At 48.1% G+C, this 16,701-nt stretch overlaps 1 protein-coding gene across 3 annotated transcripts; it reads right to left on the bottom strand.

The window, feature by feature from the left end:
• Window positions 1-401: 401 nt before the first annotated feature.
• LOC306785307 (uncharacterized protein) lies at window positions 402-8,403 on the bottom strand. 3 transcript variants are annotated; one of them, XM_079279642.1, is made up of 3 exons: window positions 8,269-8,403; window positions 6,019-6,928; window positions 402-2,792 (listed from the first exon to the last, which is right to left on the bottom strand). In XM_079279642.1, the coding sequence occupies exons 2-3, from the start codon at window positions 6,594-6,596 to the stop codon at window positions 1,898-1,900; spliced, it is 1,473 nt and encodes a 490-aa protein (XP_079135768.1). In that variant the 5' UTR covers window positions 6,597-6,928; window positions 8,269-8,403; the 3' UTR covers window positions 402-1,897. The 3 variants fall into 3 exon arrangements, with proteins under 3 accessions (XP_079135768.1, XP_079135767.1, XP_079135766.1); XM_079279641.1 differs by lacking the exon at window positions 8,269-8,403 and adding an exon at window positions 7,781-7,849; XM_079279640.1 differs by lacking the exon at window positions 8,269-8,403 and adding an exon at window positions 7,509-7,808.
• Between the last annotated feature and the right edge of the window lie 8,298 nt (window positions 8,404-16,701).

The following is a 16,701-nucleotide window of genomic DNA, read 5'->3' as shown; positions in this document are numbered from 1 at the left end:
TGCTTCTAAATCCTGACTGAAAATCCTCAAATAAACTATTGTTACGTAGAAAGTCACACACCTGATTTCTCAGAGGAAGGGAGGGTTAGAGATCGGTCAGCCGTACTATACGATGTTTACTTTCTCCAATAACAAGCAAGCATCTTGAAATAACTAGTATGTAAAGTAACGTAGTATTTCATACATTTGAAACTTTTTCTGAGAAGTCTGTCATCAAAATTTGTAGGATCCTTTTTTTATCTCATTTTTTCGCAGCAGAAAGAATTGTTTTCCATAAAATGTGATTTAAAAAGTGTAATGACCCCTCTGGGCTTCCGTAGCACCCCTTCAGGGTCAGTGAAGACAAACAGAGGAAACTTCTTTTTTAAGGTTTATTACAAAACGCAAGACAAAACATGTCAACTGGGGTTTTTACTCTATTGTTAAACACGACACGATGACGAACAACCTTCTATCTGCAGGTGAAGCTCTGCTGGAAACAGAGTACGGAGGACGAGAAGAGGAGCTGAGGAGCATCTTCTACAGGAGGCTCGTAGTGCGACACACGTATAAATAGTTTCACCATTAAATTAAATTAAATCCAATTCACACAGTAAAAGGTTGTTTTCACAAACTCAAAGTGTCTTCTGCCGTCAGACGGCTGGGGGGGGGGGGGGGGGGGACCTGGTCCAAGACGCCCGTCTTTAAATAACTTCACATACGTTTGTTTTATTCTGGATTCTTTTGTCTCTTTAAGGAGGCTTTAACTTTGCAAAGCTGGACTTCCTGTCTGCCCGATGAAGACGAAGAACAACGAAGATGGCGGTGGTGTTGCTACGGTAACGAGGGCAGTTTTTGTCTTTTTTACTTGTCAGTCACATTTAAATATGTATATATTACAGCATTGTTCCAAATTCATAATAAGAAGTGCAGTTCACCCTTCGACCTCCACAACACCGCCGAAAAACTACAAACATGGCCGACTAGCTTCATGCAAACGTTAATGTGGAGGAAACGCTGGCTCGACCAATCACAGCGCTGCACCGGCAAAGAACTTCAGCCAATCACAACCAGTCTGGGAGGAAAGAACATAAACCTGAACCACATCAGACCTGAACCACATCAAGACCTGAACCAGATCAAGAACTGAACCGGATCAGACCTGAACCGGATCAGACCTGAACCGGATCAGACCTGAACCACATCAAGACCTGAACCGGATCAGACCTGAACCGGATCAGACCTGGACCAGATCAGACCTGAACCGGATCAGACCTGGACCAGATCAGACCTGAACCACATCAGACCTGACCCACATCAGACCTGAACCACATCAAGACCTGAACCAGATCAGACTTGAACCACATCAGACCTGAACCTGCACAAAGTTCTTTGGGGGATCAGTTTCCCAGAATGCACTGCGTGCTGTGTTGAATGAGTCAGCTATAAAGATGGCCTCCACTCTGACATCGAATGTCTACTTCATTCGGGTAACGGGGCTGATGGGAAATTAGCCGACAGTAGTTCCCAGCTCTCTGCCCAGGTGGCTGATGGGAAATGGAGTGTAGAGGCGGCAGAATGAAAGTGTCCATGTGCAACCTGACAGACAGGTGGAGGGGCGGGGCGATGGGCGGGGCTTGGGTCACACTTTAAATCGAATCCCATCCTTAAGAGCTCACGGTATGGTACGACCATATATGGAGATGTCCTGCTGATATCTACACCAGAGAAGAACCAGATCCAGTTCACAAAACCTGGCAGCCCAGAATCTGTCTCCAACTGATCCAGAACTGGTGGAGAACTGTTCCAGAACCTTTTAAATTAGAACTTTTCCAGAACTGGCCCCAAACCAGTCCAGAACCAGTTAGTGCTGATTCAGAACCAACCCAGAACAGGTAGAAAAAAACGATCCGAACAGTCACTCGGAGTCAGACTCCAGCGGAGCGGTCTCGTCTAGGACGACCCTCTTCCGGCGCTTGGCGGCGGCGGCTCGTTGCTCCTCCTCCAGATGGGCCTTCTTGTGGCGGGAGAAGCTGGACGAGTGCATGAAGGTCTTGTTGCAGGCCGCGCAGGTGTAGGTCTTGGTCTTGGCGGGGAGTCCGGTCTTGACATGGATCTGCTTCTGGTGATGCTGCTGCAGCTTCCCACCGCTGGCACGGTGGGTCTGCTGGTGCCGAGCCAGACTGGAGGCGTGGCTAAACCTCTTCCCACACTGGCTGCACCCGTGTCGACCGGCTCCTCCTCCTCCTCCTCCTCCTCCCACCTCCTCTTCAGAGATGGTGGAGGCTCGTTTGCCGGCCCGGCCCGCCCGGCGGCGCCGGTTCTTCTTGCAGAGGGTGTAGAAGTTGGGCTTGTCCCGGGAGCAGAGCTTGAGGCGGATCTTGAGGTCTGACGAGGTCTCTCCCAGGTTCTCCTTGCCCGGTGTGTAGTTGTCCAGCAGCTCCTTGACGTGGGTCACCTGGTGCTTGGAGAGCTGCGTGGACGTCCTGAAGCTCATGTCACACTGAGGGCAGGCGTAGAACTTATCGCCGCCATGACTCTCCAAGATGGCCGCCGACGCCACGTGTTGCTGCTGCTGCTGCCTCTGCTGCCTCTTGGGCTTCTTGTTCTTGCTGCCGGCCTTTAGCGAGTGGCGCAGGGCGGCCATGTTGGGACCGAGGGCCACGTCTTTGACGTCTTTGGGGAGGCCCCTCCCCTTCTTGTGGATGAGGCGGTGACGCGACAGACTGGAGCTGTGGTTGAACTCTTTACCACAGATGTTACAGGGATGGATCCTCCTTTTACCGTGCAGCCGCAGGTGACTCCCCAACATCCTGCAACGAAGAGACACGTAATCAACGAACAGACACGAAGAGACACGCAATCAACGAAGAGACACGTAATCAACGAAGAGACACGAAGAGACACGCAATCAACGAAGAGACACGTAATCAATGAAGAGACACGTAATCAACGAAGAGACACGCAATCAACGAAGAGACACGCAATCAACGAAGAGACACGCAATCAACGAAGAGACACGCAATCAAAGGAGACACGAAGAGACACGCAATCAACGAAGAGACAGGCAATCAACGAAGAGACAGGCAATCAACGAAGAGACACGCAATCAACGAGGACACGAAGAGACAGGTAATCAACGAAGAGACACGCAATCAACGAAGAGACACGTAATCAACGAAGAGACACGTAATCAACGAAGAGACACGCAATCAACGAATAGACACGAAGAGACAGGTAATCAACGAAGAGACACGCAATCAACGAAGAGACACGTAATCAACGAAGAGACACGAAGAGACAGGTAATCAACGAAGAGACACGCAATCAATGAAGAGACACGTAATCAACGAAGAGACACGAAGAGACACGTAATCAACGAAGAGACACGCAATCAACGAAGAGACACGAAGAGACAGGCAATCAACGAAGAGACACGCAATCAACGAAGAGACAGGCAATCAACAAAGAGACACGCAATCAACGAAGAGACACGCAATCAACGAAGAGACACGCAATCAACGAAGAGACACGCAATCAACGAAGAGACACGCAATCAACGAAGAGACACGCAATCAACGAAGAGACACGCAATCAACGAAGAGACAGGCAATCAACGAAGAGACACGAAGAGACAGGCAATCAACGAAGAGACACGAAGAGACAGGTAATCAACGAAGAGACAGGTAATCAACGAAGAGACAGGTAATCAACGAAGAGACAGGAAGAGACAGGTAATCAACGAAGAGACAGGTAATCAACGAAGAGACAGGTAATCAACGAAGAGACAGGTAATCAACGAAGAGACAGGTAATCAACGAAGAGACAGGTAATCAACGAAGAGACAGGTAATCAACGAAGATACACGTAATCAACGAAGAGACACGAAGAGACAGGCAATCAACGAAGAGACAGGTAATCAACGAAGAGACAGGTAATCAACGAAGAGACAGGTAATCAACGAAGAGACACGCAATCAACGAAGAGACACGTAATCAACAAAGATACACGTAATCAACGAAGAGACACGAAGAGACAGGCAATCAACGAAGAGACACGAAGAGACAGGCAATCAACGAAGAGACACGAAGAGACAGGCAATCAACGAAGAGACAGGCAATCAACGAAGAGACAGGTAATCAACGAAGAGACACGCAATCAACGAAGAGACACGTCATCAACGAAGATACACGTAATCAACGAAGAGACACGAAGAGACACGCAATCAACGAAGAGACACGCAATCAACAAGGAGACACGAAGAGACAGGTAATCAACAAAGAGACACGCAATCAACGAAGAGACACGTCATCAACGAAGAGACACGTAATCAACGAAGAGACACGAAGAGACAGGTAATCAACAAAGAGACACGCAATCAACGAAGAGACACGCAATCAACGAAGAGACACGTCATCAACGAAGATACACGTAATCAACAAAGAGACACGAAGAGACACGCAATCAACGAAGAGACACGCAATCAACAAGGAGACACGAAGAGACAGGTAATCAACAAAGAGACACGAAATCAACGAAGAGACACGAAATCAACGAAGAGACACGAAATCAACGAAGAGACACGTAATCAACGAAGACACACGAAGAGACAGGTAATCAACGAAGAGACACGAAATCAACGAAGAGACAGGTAATCAACGAAGAGACACGAAATCAACGAAGAGACAGGTAATCAACGAAGAGACACGAAATCAACGAAGAGACAGGTAATCAACGAAGAGACACGAAGAGACAGGTAATCAACGAAGACACACGAAGAGACAGGTAATCAACGAAGAGACACGAAATCAACGAAGAGACAGGTAATCAACGAAGAGACACGAAATCAACGAAGAGACAGGTAATCAACGAAGAGACACGAAATCAACGAAGAGACAGGTAATCAACGAAGAGACACGAAGAGACAGGTAATCAACGAAGAGACACGAAGATACAGGTAATCAACGAAGAGACACGAAATCAACGAAGAGACAGGTAATCAACAAAGAGACACGAAGAGACAGGTAATCAACGAAGAGACACGAAATCAACGAAAAGACACGAAGAGACACGAAGAGACAGGTAATCAACGAAGAGACACGAAATCAACGAAGAGACAGGTAATCAACGAAGAGACACGAAATCAACGAAGAGACAGGTAATCAACGAAGAGACACGAAATCAACGAAGAGACAGGTAATCAACGAAGAGACACGAAGAGACAGGTAATCAACGAAGACACACGAAGAGACAGGTAATCAACGAAGAGACACGAAATCAACGAAGAGACAGGTAATCAACGAAGAGACACAAAATCAACGAAGAGACAGGTAATCAACGAAGAGACACGAAATCAACGAAGAGACAGGTAATCAACGAAGAGACACGAAGAGACAGGTAATCAACGAAGAGACACGAAGATACAGGTAATCAACGAAGAGACACGAAATCAACGAAGAGACAGGTAATCAACAAAGAGACACGAAGAGACAGGTAATCAACGAAGAGACACGAAATCAACGAAAAGACACGAAGAGACACGAAGAGACAGATAATCAACAAAGAGACACGAAGAGACAGATAATCAACGAAAAGACAGGTAATCAACGAAGAGACACGAAGAGACAGATAATCAACAAAGAGGCACGTAATCAACGAAGAGACACGTAATCAACGAAGAGACACGTAATCAACAAAGAGACACGTAATCAACAAAGAGACACGTAATCAACGGAGGACACGAGGAGAATCAATGAGGACACGAAGAGAATCAATGAGGACAAGAAGAGAATCAATGAGGACACGAAGAGAATCAATGAGGACACGAAGAGAATCAATGAGGACACGAAGAGAATCAATGAGGACACGAAGAGAATCAATGAGGACACGAAGAGAATCAATGAGGACACGAAGAGAATCAATGAGGACACGAAGAGAATCAATGAGGACACGAAGAGAATCAATGAGGACACGAAGAGAATCAATGAGGACACAAAGAGAATCAATGAGGACACAAAGAGAATCAATGAGGACCGTTACCTGCTGCCTTTGAAGCTCATCCCACAGTGGGGGCAGGTGTAGCGGGCCTCCTGGTGGGGGGGCTCCAGGGCCCTCTTGGCGGGCGGCATCGGGCCCCCGGTGGTCTTGCCGCTGTGCGTCTGCTGGTGCCGGTACAGACTGGAGGCGTGGCTGTAGCTCTTCCCACAGTAGCTGCAGCGGTACTGACGCTCGTCCGGCTCAAAGTCGGCCAGGTCCGAGTCTACCTCTCCGTCTGTCCGGCTAACGCCCGCCTCCACCGGTGCCTCCTCCTCCTCGGTGTCCTCCTCCTCCTCCTCTTCGTCCTCCTCGTCATCAGAGTCGGTCTTGATCTCCACGCTCTGCTCCGTCACCTCACAGGGGAACACCTCCTCGTAGGGAGCGAAGAAGGACTCCTCCGTCTCCACCTTCAGCTGCTCCGTCAGGTCCGCCGGGTCGTCCGAGTCCTTCTTCACGCAGGAGATGGTGAACTTAGAGCCGACCTCGGCCCACTTCACCACGTACTCGATGGGCTGAGTGTCCAACTCCACCGTGATGAAGTCTGCTCCCAGAGCATCAGACTCTGAGACCGGGTCCTCCATCCTAGACCTAAACCAGGGGAGGGGAGGACCTACAGCACTGGAGGGGAGGAGGAGCTACAGCTCTGTAGAGGGGGAGGAGCTAAAGCTCCGTAGGGGAGCTACAGCTCTGTGTGGGTGGGAGGGGCAACAGCTCTGTAAGTGGGGAGGAGCTACAGCTCTGTAGAGGGGGAGGGGCTACAGCTCTGTAAGTGGGGAGGAGCTACAGCTCTTTAGAGGGGGAGGGGCTACAGCTCTGTAAGTGGGGAGGAGCTACAGCTCTTTAGAGGGGGAGGGGCTACAGCTCTGTAATTGGGGAGGAGCTAAAGCTCTTTAGAGGGGGAGGGGCTACAGCCCTGTAAGGGGGGAGGAAAGGGAGGAGGAAGAAGGGGAGAAGAAGTTAGATGTGACAGAATACATACATCATTGTTGTTATTATCATGATATAACATGTAATGTAGAATTTATTTAATATGAATATAAAACAATAAAATAATAAACCTTCATGACATACACACATATATATATATATTATCAGTATAATTTAAATGAACAAACAATAATCACGTGATAGTAAACAAAGAGCAGATCTGAGGTCAGTTTGACCTGATGATGTCATGAATAAACACAGGTGACCTCTGACTTCCTAACGCTTTAATAATATAATTATATTAAATCTGATCGTCACAGACGTTAAGAGACGTTTTCATTCATTATGTTGGACTGAACCGGACTACGTTCATAAATCAGTGGTTTTAAGAGTCTCTCTCTCCCTCATATGAATCCGTTATCATTGAATCACATATGATCAACATGTTATTATTTAAACATTTAGACAGGTTCTCTCTTCTCTCTGGATTACGACCACAGACTGTCGGTGGGCGGTTACTGGCAGCGCATCCATTTTATTAACGAGGACATTTCCTCTTAACTTACATCTGATTCTGTTTCTCTGAAAGCCGAACTCATCACAACATCCGTTAGTTACGTTTAATAACGTAAAACGTTTAAAAACGTGTTTCCCGTTGGTCGTAAAGCGAGGAGGAGTTAAATAGAGCCGTATGTGAGCGGAGTGTCGGGGCCGTGATGAGGAAGCGGAGGGATCTTCTCCTCCCTGAACGTAAACTGTCAAAATAAAAGAGCGAGCGGCGGAATAAACGACGGTAACCGGATTCCGCGGTCAAACGATTCGTGATTCGGTTACTCACCGAGCTTTAGACGGAGACACGGAGACATAAACGGTAATGTTTTAACCGGTGGAGACGGTCACAATAAACAGGAAGCAGCGAACACAAAGCATTGTGGGAAAAGGATTAAATGGCTGCGAAGAAACGGAAGTACGGTAGATTGTCCTTCAAAATAAAACCACAGTGAAAATAACAGAATGAAGAACGAATAAATAATAAAATAAAAATAGAACATAATATAAATAATGCAGTAAAATATAAATACAAATAGTTTCATAATATAAATAATGCAGTAAAATAAAGAGATGGAGAGGAAGAGGAGGTGATGAAGAAAATGAGAAGAGGATGAAGGAGGAGGCCTCAGTATTTACTGCTGCTCCTCTTCATCACCACCTCCTGCTCTTCATGGCTTTCTGTCACCGAGTCTCCTTCTCCTTCACGTGAACATCTGCTGTCTCCACACACACGCACGCATACACGCACACGCACAGGCAGAGACAGACACACACCTCGCTCCCGTTATGTTACCGGTGAAATGACGGTGGTTTCGGGACCTTACTAAACCCGGATCAGTCCGCTTCGGTTCGGTTCTGAATGAGAACGAGTCTCCGGAGCTTCAGTCGCATGTCAGCCGGAGAGCAGCGGCGGCCTGTCGGCTAGCTACCGCTGCTGCGACGTCCTGCTGGAGCGGCACGGAGCGGCAGAGAGCGGCAGGTCGCCCAGCAGAGTGGATGGGACGTCGCGGCTCAGAGGCGGCACGCGGCGGACCGTCCGGTGCCTCTCCAGACGATGATTGGTCGAGTTGCTGCGCAGCCTGCTCGTTGCATCGAATCTGATTGGCTGGCGGGCTGAAAACCCGCAAAACGTCTCGAGGTGTCGTGAAGTGTCACGAGGCTTCAGTATGTCCATCTGACGAATTCTACCGAACACAGCTGATGTTTTGGCGGTTGTGTGTGTTTTTAACCTGTTTATCATCAGCTGGTTCCTCTCCGGCTGCTTCTGTGAAGAATAAACGTTTTCTGAAAAGCAGGTTGAACTCCATTGAAGAATCTCTGGTTTTTAGTTTCTCTTTCTTCTTTTGTCTCCTCTGAACACAACTAAGGATCCAATGATACACGGTCCACAAAGGCTTCTGGTCAAAGTAACTCAAAACTTATGATTTCATATGACAGATATGTTCACGTGTTAATAGTTAAGTCAGTGTTGTCTGGTGGAGCCGATAGAAACAAGATATCTGGTGACGATCCCGACTCAAGGGTCCCTTACTAGCTTTATAAGGAGCTTTCAGCTTCATGGTGTGATCACAAACATTCAGTTTAGACTCCAGGCTAGACTCCAGGCTAGACTCCAGACTAGACTCCAGACTAGACTCCAGGCTAGACTCCAGACTAGACTCCAGACTAGACTCCAGGCTAGACTCCAGACTAGACTCCAGACTAGACTCCAGGCTAGACTCCAGACTAGACTCCAGGCTAGACTCCAGTCTAGACTCCAGACTAGACTTCAGGCTAGACTCCAGGCTAGTCTCCAGGCTAGACTCCAGGCTAGTCTCCAGACTAGACTCCAGGCTAGACTCCAGACTAGACTCCAGGCTAGACTCCAGACTAGACTCCAGGCTAGACTCCAGTCTAGACTCCAGACTAGACTCCAGGCTAGACTCCAGACTAGACTCCAGGCTAGACTCCAGGCTAGACTCCAGGCTAGACTCCAGGCTAGACTTCAGGCTAGACTCCAGACTAGACTCCAGGCTAGACTCCAGGCTAGACTCCAGACTAGACTCCAGGCTAGACTTCAGGCTAGACTCCAGGCTAGACTCCAGACTGGACTCCAGACTAGACTCCAGACTAGACTCCAGACTAGACTCCAGACTAGACTCCAGGCTAGACTCCAGACTAGACTCCAGACTAGACTCCAGGCTAGACTCCAGACTAGACTCCAGGCTAGACTCCAGACTAGACTCCAGGCTAGACTCCAGACTAGACTCCAGACTAGACTCCAGGCTAGACTCCAGGCTAGACTCCAGACTAGACTCCAGACTAGACTCCAGGCTAGACTCCAGGCTAGACTCCAGGCTAGACTCCAGACTAGACTCCAGGCTAGACTCCAGGCTAGACTCCAGGCTAGACTCCAGACTGGACTCCAGACTAGACTCCAGGCTAGACTCCAGACTAGACTCCAGGCTAGACTCCAGACTAGACTCCAGACTAGACTCCAGACTAGACTCCAGACTAGACTCCAGGCTAGACTCCAGGCTAGACTCCAGACTAGACTTCAGGCTAGACTCCAGACTAGACTCCAGGCTAGACTCCAGACTAGACTCCAGACTAGACTCCAGGCTAGACTCCAGACTAGACTCCAGACTAGACTCCAGGCTAGACTCCAGGCTAGACTCCAGACTAGACTCCAGGCTAGACTCCAGACTAGACTCCAGACTAGACTCCAGGCTAGACTCCAGACTAGACTCCAGACTAGACTCCAGGCTAGACTCCAGACTAGACTCCAGACTAGACTCCAGGCTAGACTCCAGACTAGACTCCAGGCTAGACTCCAGTCTAGACTCCAGACTAGACTTCAGGCTAGACTCCAGGCTAGTCTCCAGGCTAGACTCCAGGCTAGTCTCCAGACTAGACTCCAGGCTAGACTCCAGACTAGACTCCAGGCTAGACTCCAGACTAGACTCCAGGCTAGACTCCAGTCTAGACTCCAGACTAGACTTCAGGCTAGACTCCAGACTAGACTCCAGGCTAGACTCCAGGCTAGACTCCAGGCTAGACTCCAGGCTAGACTCCAGACTAGACTCCAGGCTAGACTTCAGGCTAGACTCCAGACTAGACTCCAGGCTAGACTCCAGACTAGACTCCAGGCTAGACTTCAGGCTAGACTCCAGGCTAGACTCCAGACTGGACTCCAGACTAGACTCCAGACTAGACTCCAGACTAGACTCCAGACTAGACTCCAGGCTAGACTCCAGACTAGACTCCAGACTAGACTCCAGGCTAGACTCCAGACTAGACTCCAGGCTAGACTCCAGACTAGACTCCAGGCTAGACTCCAGACTAGACTCCAGACTAGACTCCAGACTAGACTCCAGGCTAGACTCCAGGCTAGACTCCAGGCTAGACTCCAGACTAGACTCCAGGCTAGACTCCAGGCTAGACTCCAGGCTAGACTCCAGACTAGACTCCAGGCTAGACTCCAGGCTAGACTCCAGGCTAGACTCCAGACTGGACTCCAGACTAGACTCCAGGCTAGACTCCAGACTAGACTCCAGGCTAGACTCCAGACTAGACTCCAGACTAGACTCCAGACTAGACTCCAGGCTAGACTCCAGGCTAGACTTCAGGCTAGACTCCAGACTAGACTCCAGGCTAGACTCCAGACTAGACTCCAGACTAGACTCCAGGCTAGACTCCAGACTAGACTCCAGACTAGACTCCAGGCTAGACTCCAGGCTAGACTCCAGACTAGACTCCAGGCTAGACTCCAGACTAGACTCCAGACTAGACTCCAGGCTAGACTCCAGACTAGACTCCAGACTAGACTCCAGGCTAGACTCCAGGCTAGACTCCAGACTAGACTCCAGGCTAGACTCCAGACTAGACTCCAGACTAGACTCTAGACTCCAGGCTAGACTCCAGACTAGACTCCAGACTAGACTCCAGGCTAGACTCCAGGCTAGACTCCAGACTAGACTCCAGGCTAGACTCCAGGCTAGACTCCAGACTAGACTCCAGACTAGACTCCAGGCTAGACTCCAGACTAGACTCCAGACTAGACTCCAGACTAGACTCCAGACTAGACTCCAGACTAGACTCCAGGCTAGACTCCAGACTAGACTCCAGGCTAGACTCCAGACTAGACTCCAGGCTAGACTCCAGACTAGACTCCAGGCTAGACTCCAGACTAGACTCCAGACTAGACTCCAGGCTAGACTCCAGGCTAGACTCCAGGCTAGACTCCAGACTAGACTCCAGACTAGACTCCAGGCTAGACTCCAGGCTAGACTCCAGGCTAGACTCCAGACTAGACTCCAGGCTAGACTCCAGGCTAGACTCCAGGCTAGACTCCAGACTGGACTCCAGACTAGACTCCAGGCTAGACTCCAGACTAGACTCCAGGCTAGACTCCAGACTAGACTCCAGACTAGACTCCAGACTAGACTCCAGACTAGACTCCAGGCTAGACTCCAGGCTAGACTCCAGACTAGACTTCAGGCTAGACTCCAGACTAGACTCCAGGCTAGACTCCAGACTAGACTCCAGACTAGACTCCAGGCTAGACTCCAGACTAGACTCCAGACTAGACTCCAGGCTAGACTCCAGACTAGACTCCAGGCTAGACTCCAGACTAGACTCCAGACTAGACTCCAGGCTAGACTCCAGACTAGACTCCAGACTAGACTCCAGGCTAGACTCCAGACTAGACTCCAGACTAGACTCCAGGCTAGACTCCAGACTAGACTCCAGGCTAGACTCCAGTCTAGACTCCAGACTAGACTTCAGGCTAGACTCCAGGCTAGTCTCCAGGCTAGACTCCAGGCTAGTCTCCAGACTAGACTCCAGGCTAGACTCCAGACTAGACTCCAGGCTAGACTCCAGACTAGACTCCAGGCTAGACTCCAGTCTAGACTCCAGACTAGACTTCAGGCTAGACTCCAGGCTAGACTCCAGACTAGACTCCAGGCTAGACTCCAGGCTAGACTCCAGGCTAGACTCCAGACTAGACTCCAGGCTAGACTTCAGGCTAGACTCCAGACTAGACTCCAGGCTAGACTCCAGACTAGACTCCAGGCTAGACTTCAGGCTAGACTCCAGGCTAGACTCCAGACTGGACTCCAGACTAGACTCCAGACTAGACTCCAGACTAGACTCCAGACTAGACTCCAGGCTAGACTCCAGACTAGACTCCAGACTAGACTCCAGGCTAGACTCCAGACTAGACTCCAGGCTAGACTCCAGACTAGACTCCAGGCTAGACTCCAGACTAGACTCCAGACTAGACTCCAGACTAGACTCCAGGCTAGACTCCAGGCTAGACTCCAGGCTAGACTCCAGACTAGACTCCAGGCTAGACTCCAGGCTAGACTCCAGGCTAGACTCCAGACTAGACTCCAGGCTAGACTCCAGGCTAGACTCCAGGCTAGACTCCATACTGGACTCCAGACTAGACTCCAGGCTAGACTCCAGACTAGACTCCAGGCTAGACTCCAGACTAGACTCCAGACTAGACTCCAGACTAGACTCCAGGCTAGACTCCAGGCTAGACTTCAGGCTAGACTCCAGACTAGACTCCAGGCTAGACTCCAGACTAGACTCCAGACTAGACTCCAGGCTAGACTCCAGACTAGACTCCAGACTAGACTCCAGGCTAGACTCCAGGCTAGACTCCAGACTAGACTCCAGGCTAGACTCCAGACTAGACTCCAGACTAGACTCCAGGCTAGACTCCAGACTAGACTCCAGACTAGACTCCAGGCTAGACTCCAGGCTAGACTCCAGACTAGACTCCAGGCTAGACTCCAGACTAGACTCCAGACTAGACTCCAGACTAGACTCCAGGCTAGACTCCAGACTAGACTCCAGACTAGACTCCAGGCTAGACTCCAGGCTAGACTCCAGACTAGACTCCAGGCTAGACTCCAGGCTAGACTCCAGACTAGACTACAAAACTGTGTATGTTTCTTACCAAAACAAACTGGTGGTGTAGAGCCGGATGTTTTTGCATCGGGAGAGGCTACAGGTTGTACCTGACTACAAGTATCTCGGAGTACTTTTTGATTCCAAATTATCATTCAAATCTCAGATGAAAAAGTTTGTAACAGTCACCGTCGTTCACTCTTGACTCACAAACACACACGATCGTCTCGTCACAGGATGAAACGTGACTGTTACGAAGTGGAGCTTCTTTTTTTTGACAAATGTTTTTATTGTCTGTCCACAAGAAAGAACAAGACACATCAGAAGGCACACATGGGCACTTGGAGAAACTTCAAATAAAGATATCAATGGCAAGTGTTGTTGGGCGTTACTGACTGTTTCTCAGCAGAAACAAAACATAAAATAACAGTAGAGGGTGACAGATATGTACACGCACAGGTCGATACAAATAGAATGCTCCCACATTCCCGAATGTGACCAGTGAGAGAAGAAAGAAAACAAAGCGTGGAAGGGAAACAAAAAAGGGGAACCGGTAGACTACAGGGTCACAACAAGATCTCCCCTCCAGAAACTCCATAAATGAGCCCAAATCTTTGCAAAGATGTTATTTTCCCTTGAACTACATCTGGAGGTTTCTCTAGGGTGAGGCACTGCATCAGTCCCTCGATCCAATCTCGTTTGCTCGGCCTGTGAACACATTTCCAAGCCATTGCAATTTTATGTTTGGCTTCAAGAAGACAAGATATGACCGTCTTCTTTTTGCTGTTGTTAAGTGTTTGATGAAGTTTAATGAAGTGGAGCGTCTCGTGAGGACCAAGACATGTCTTGTTTGAACGGAACAAGTTACTGTGAACACGTTACTGTCTGAACACGTTACTGTGAACACATTACTGTGAACACGTTACTGTCTGAATACGTTACTGTGAACACGTTACTGTCTGAACACATTGCTGTGAACACGTTACTGTCTGAACACGTTACTGTGAACACGTTACTGTGAACATGTTACTGTCTGAACACGTTACTGTCTGAACACGTTACTGTGAACACGTTACTGTGAACACGTTACTGTGAACACGTTACTGTCTGAACACATTGCTGTGAACACGTTACTGTGAACACGTTACTGTGAACACGTTACTGTCTGAATACGTTACTCTGAACACTTTACTGTCTGAACATGTTACTGTGAACACTTTACTGTGAACACTTTACTGTCTGAACACGTTACTGTGAACACATTACTGTCTGAACACGTTACTGTGAACACGTTACTGTGAACACTTTACTGTCTGAACATGTTACTGTGAACACATTACTGTCTGAACACGTTACTGTGAACACATTACTGTGAACACTTTACTGTCTGAACACGTTACTGTGAACACGTTACTGTGAACACTTTACTGTGAACACTTTACTGTCTGAACACATTACTGTGAACACGTTACTGTCTGAACACGTTACTCTCTGAACACGTTACTGTGAACACGTTACTGTGAACACTTTACTGTGAACACGTTACTGTGAACACTTTACTGTCTGAACACATTACTGTGAACACGTTACTGTCTGAACACATTACTGTGAACACGTTACTGTCTGAACACGTTACTGTGAACACTTTACTGTCTGAACACGTTACTGTGAACATGTTACTGTGAACACGTTACTGTCTGAACACGTTACTGTGAACACTTTACTGTCTGAACACGTTATTGTGAACACGTTACTGTGAACACGTTACTGTCTGAACACGTTACTGTGAACACTTTACTGTCTGAACACGTTACTGTGAACACGTTACTGTGAACACATTACTGTCTGAACACGTTACTGTCTGAACACGTTACTGTGAACACTTTACTGTCTGAACACGTTACTGTGAACACGTTACTGTGAACACTTTACTGTCTGAACACGTTACTGTCTGAACACTTTACTGTCTGAACACGTTACTGTGAACACGTTACTGTCTGAACACGTTACTGTGAACACTTTACTGTCTGAACACGTTACTGTGAACACGTTACTGTGAACACATTACTGTCTGAACACGTTACTGTGAACACGTTACTGTGAACACTTTACTGTCTGAACACGTTACTGTCTGAACACTTTACTGTCTGAACACGTTACTGTGAACACTTTACTGTCTGAACACGTTACTGTGAACACGTTACTGTGAACACGTTACTGTCTGAACACGTTACTGTGAACACGTTACTGTCTGAACATGTTACTGTGAACACGTTACTGTGAACACTTTACTGTCTGAACACGTTACTGTCTGAACACTTTACTGTCTGAACACGTTACTGTGAACACGTTACTGTCTGAACACGTTACTGTGAACACTTTACTGTCTGAACACGTTACTGTCTGAACACGTTACTGTGAACACTTTACTGTCTGAACACGTTACTGTGAACACGTTACTGTGAACACTTTACTGTCTGAACACGTTACTGTCTGAACACTTTACTGTCTGAACACGTTACTGTGAACACGTTACTGTCTGAACACGTTACTGTGAACACGTTACTGTCTGAACACGTTACTGTGAACACTTTACTGTCTGAACACGTTACTGTGAACACGTTACTGTCTGAACACGTTACTGTGAACACTTTACTGTCTGAACACGTTACTGTGAACACGTTACTGTGAACACTTTACTGTCTGAACACGTTACTGTCTGAACACGTTACTGTGAACACTTTACTGTCTGAACACGTTACTGTCTGAACACTTTACTGTCTGAACACGTTACTGTGAACACGTTACTGTCTGAACACGTTACTGTGAACACTTTACTGTCTGAACACGTTACTGTCTGAACACGTTACTGTGAACACTTTACTGTCTGAACACGTTACTGTGAACACGTTACTGTGAACACTTTACTGTCTGAACACGTTACTGTCTGAACACTTTACTGTCTGAACACGTTACTGTGAACACGTTACTGTCTGAACACGTTACTGTGAACACGTTACTGTCTGAACACGTTACTGTGAACACTTTACTGTCTGAACACGTTACTGTGAACACGTTACTGTCTGAACACGTTACTGTGAACACTTTACTGTCTGAACACGTTACTGTGAACACGTTACTGTGAACACGTTACTGTCTGAACACGTTACTGTGAACACTTTACTGTCTGAACACGTTACTGTGAACACGTTACTGTCTGAACACGTTACTGTGAACACGTTACTGTCTGAACACGTTACTGTGAACACGTTACTGTGAACACGTTACTGTCTGAACACGTTACTG

Source organism: Melanostigma gelatinosum (assembly GCF_949748355.1).
Source record: "Melanostigma gelatinosum genome assembly, chromosome: 12".
NCBI lineage: Eukaryota > Metazoa > Chordata > Actinopteri > Perciformes > Zoarcidae > Melanostigma > Melanostigma gelatinosum.
Note: the sequence above shows the minus strand (reverse complement) of the source record. Positions and strands in the feature narration are given on the sequence as shown.

Bases quoted from the DNA above. Each gene is read 5' to 3' on its own strand.
- LOC306785307 (XM_079279642.1), bottom strand. From the start codon at position 6,596: ATGGAGGACCCGGTCTCAGAGTCTGATGCTCTGGGAGCAGACTTCATC. The intron at 2,793-6,018 runs GTAACGGTCCTC...TCTTCGTTGCAG, and splicing joins ATGAGCTTCAAAGGCAGCAG to GATGTTGGGGAGTCACCTGC.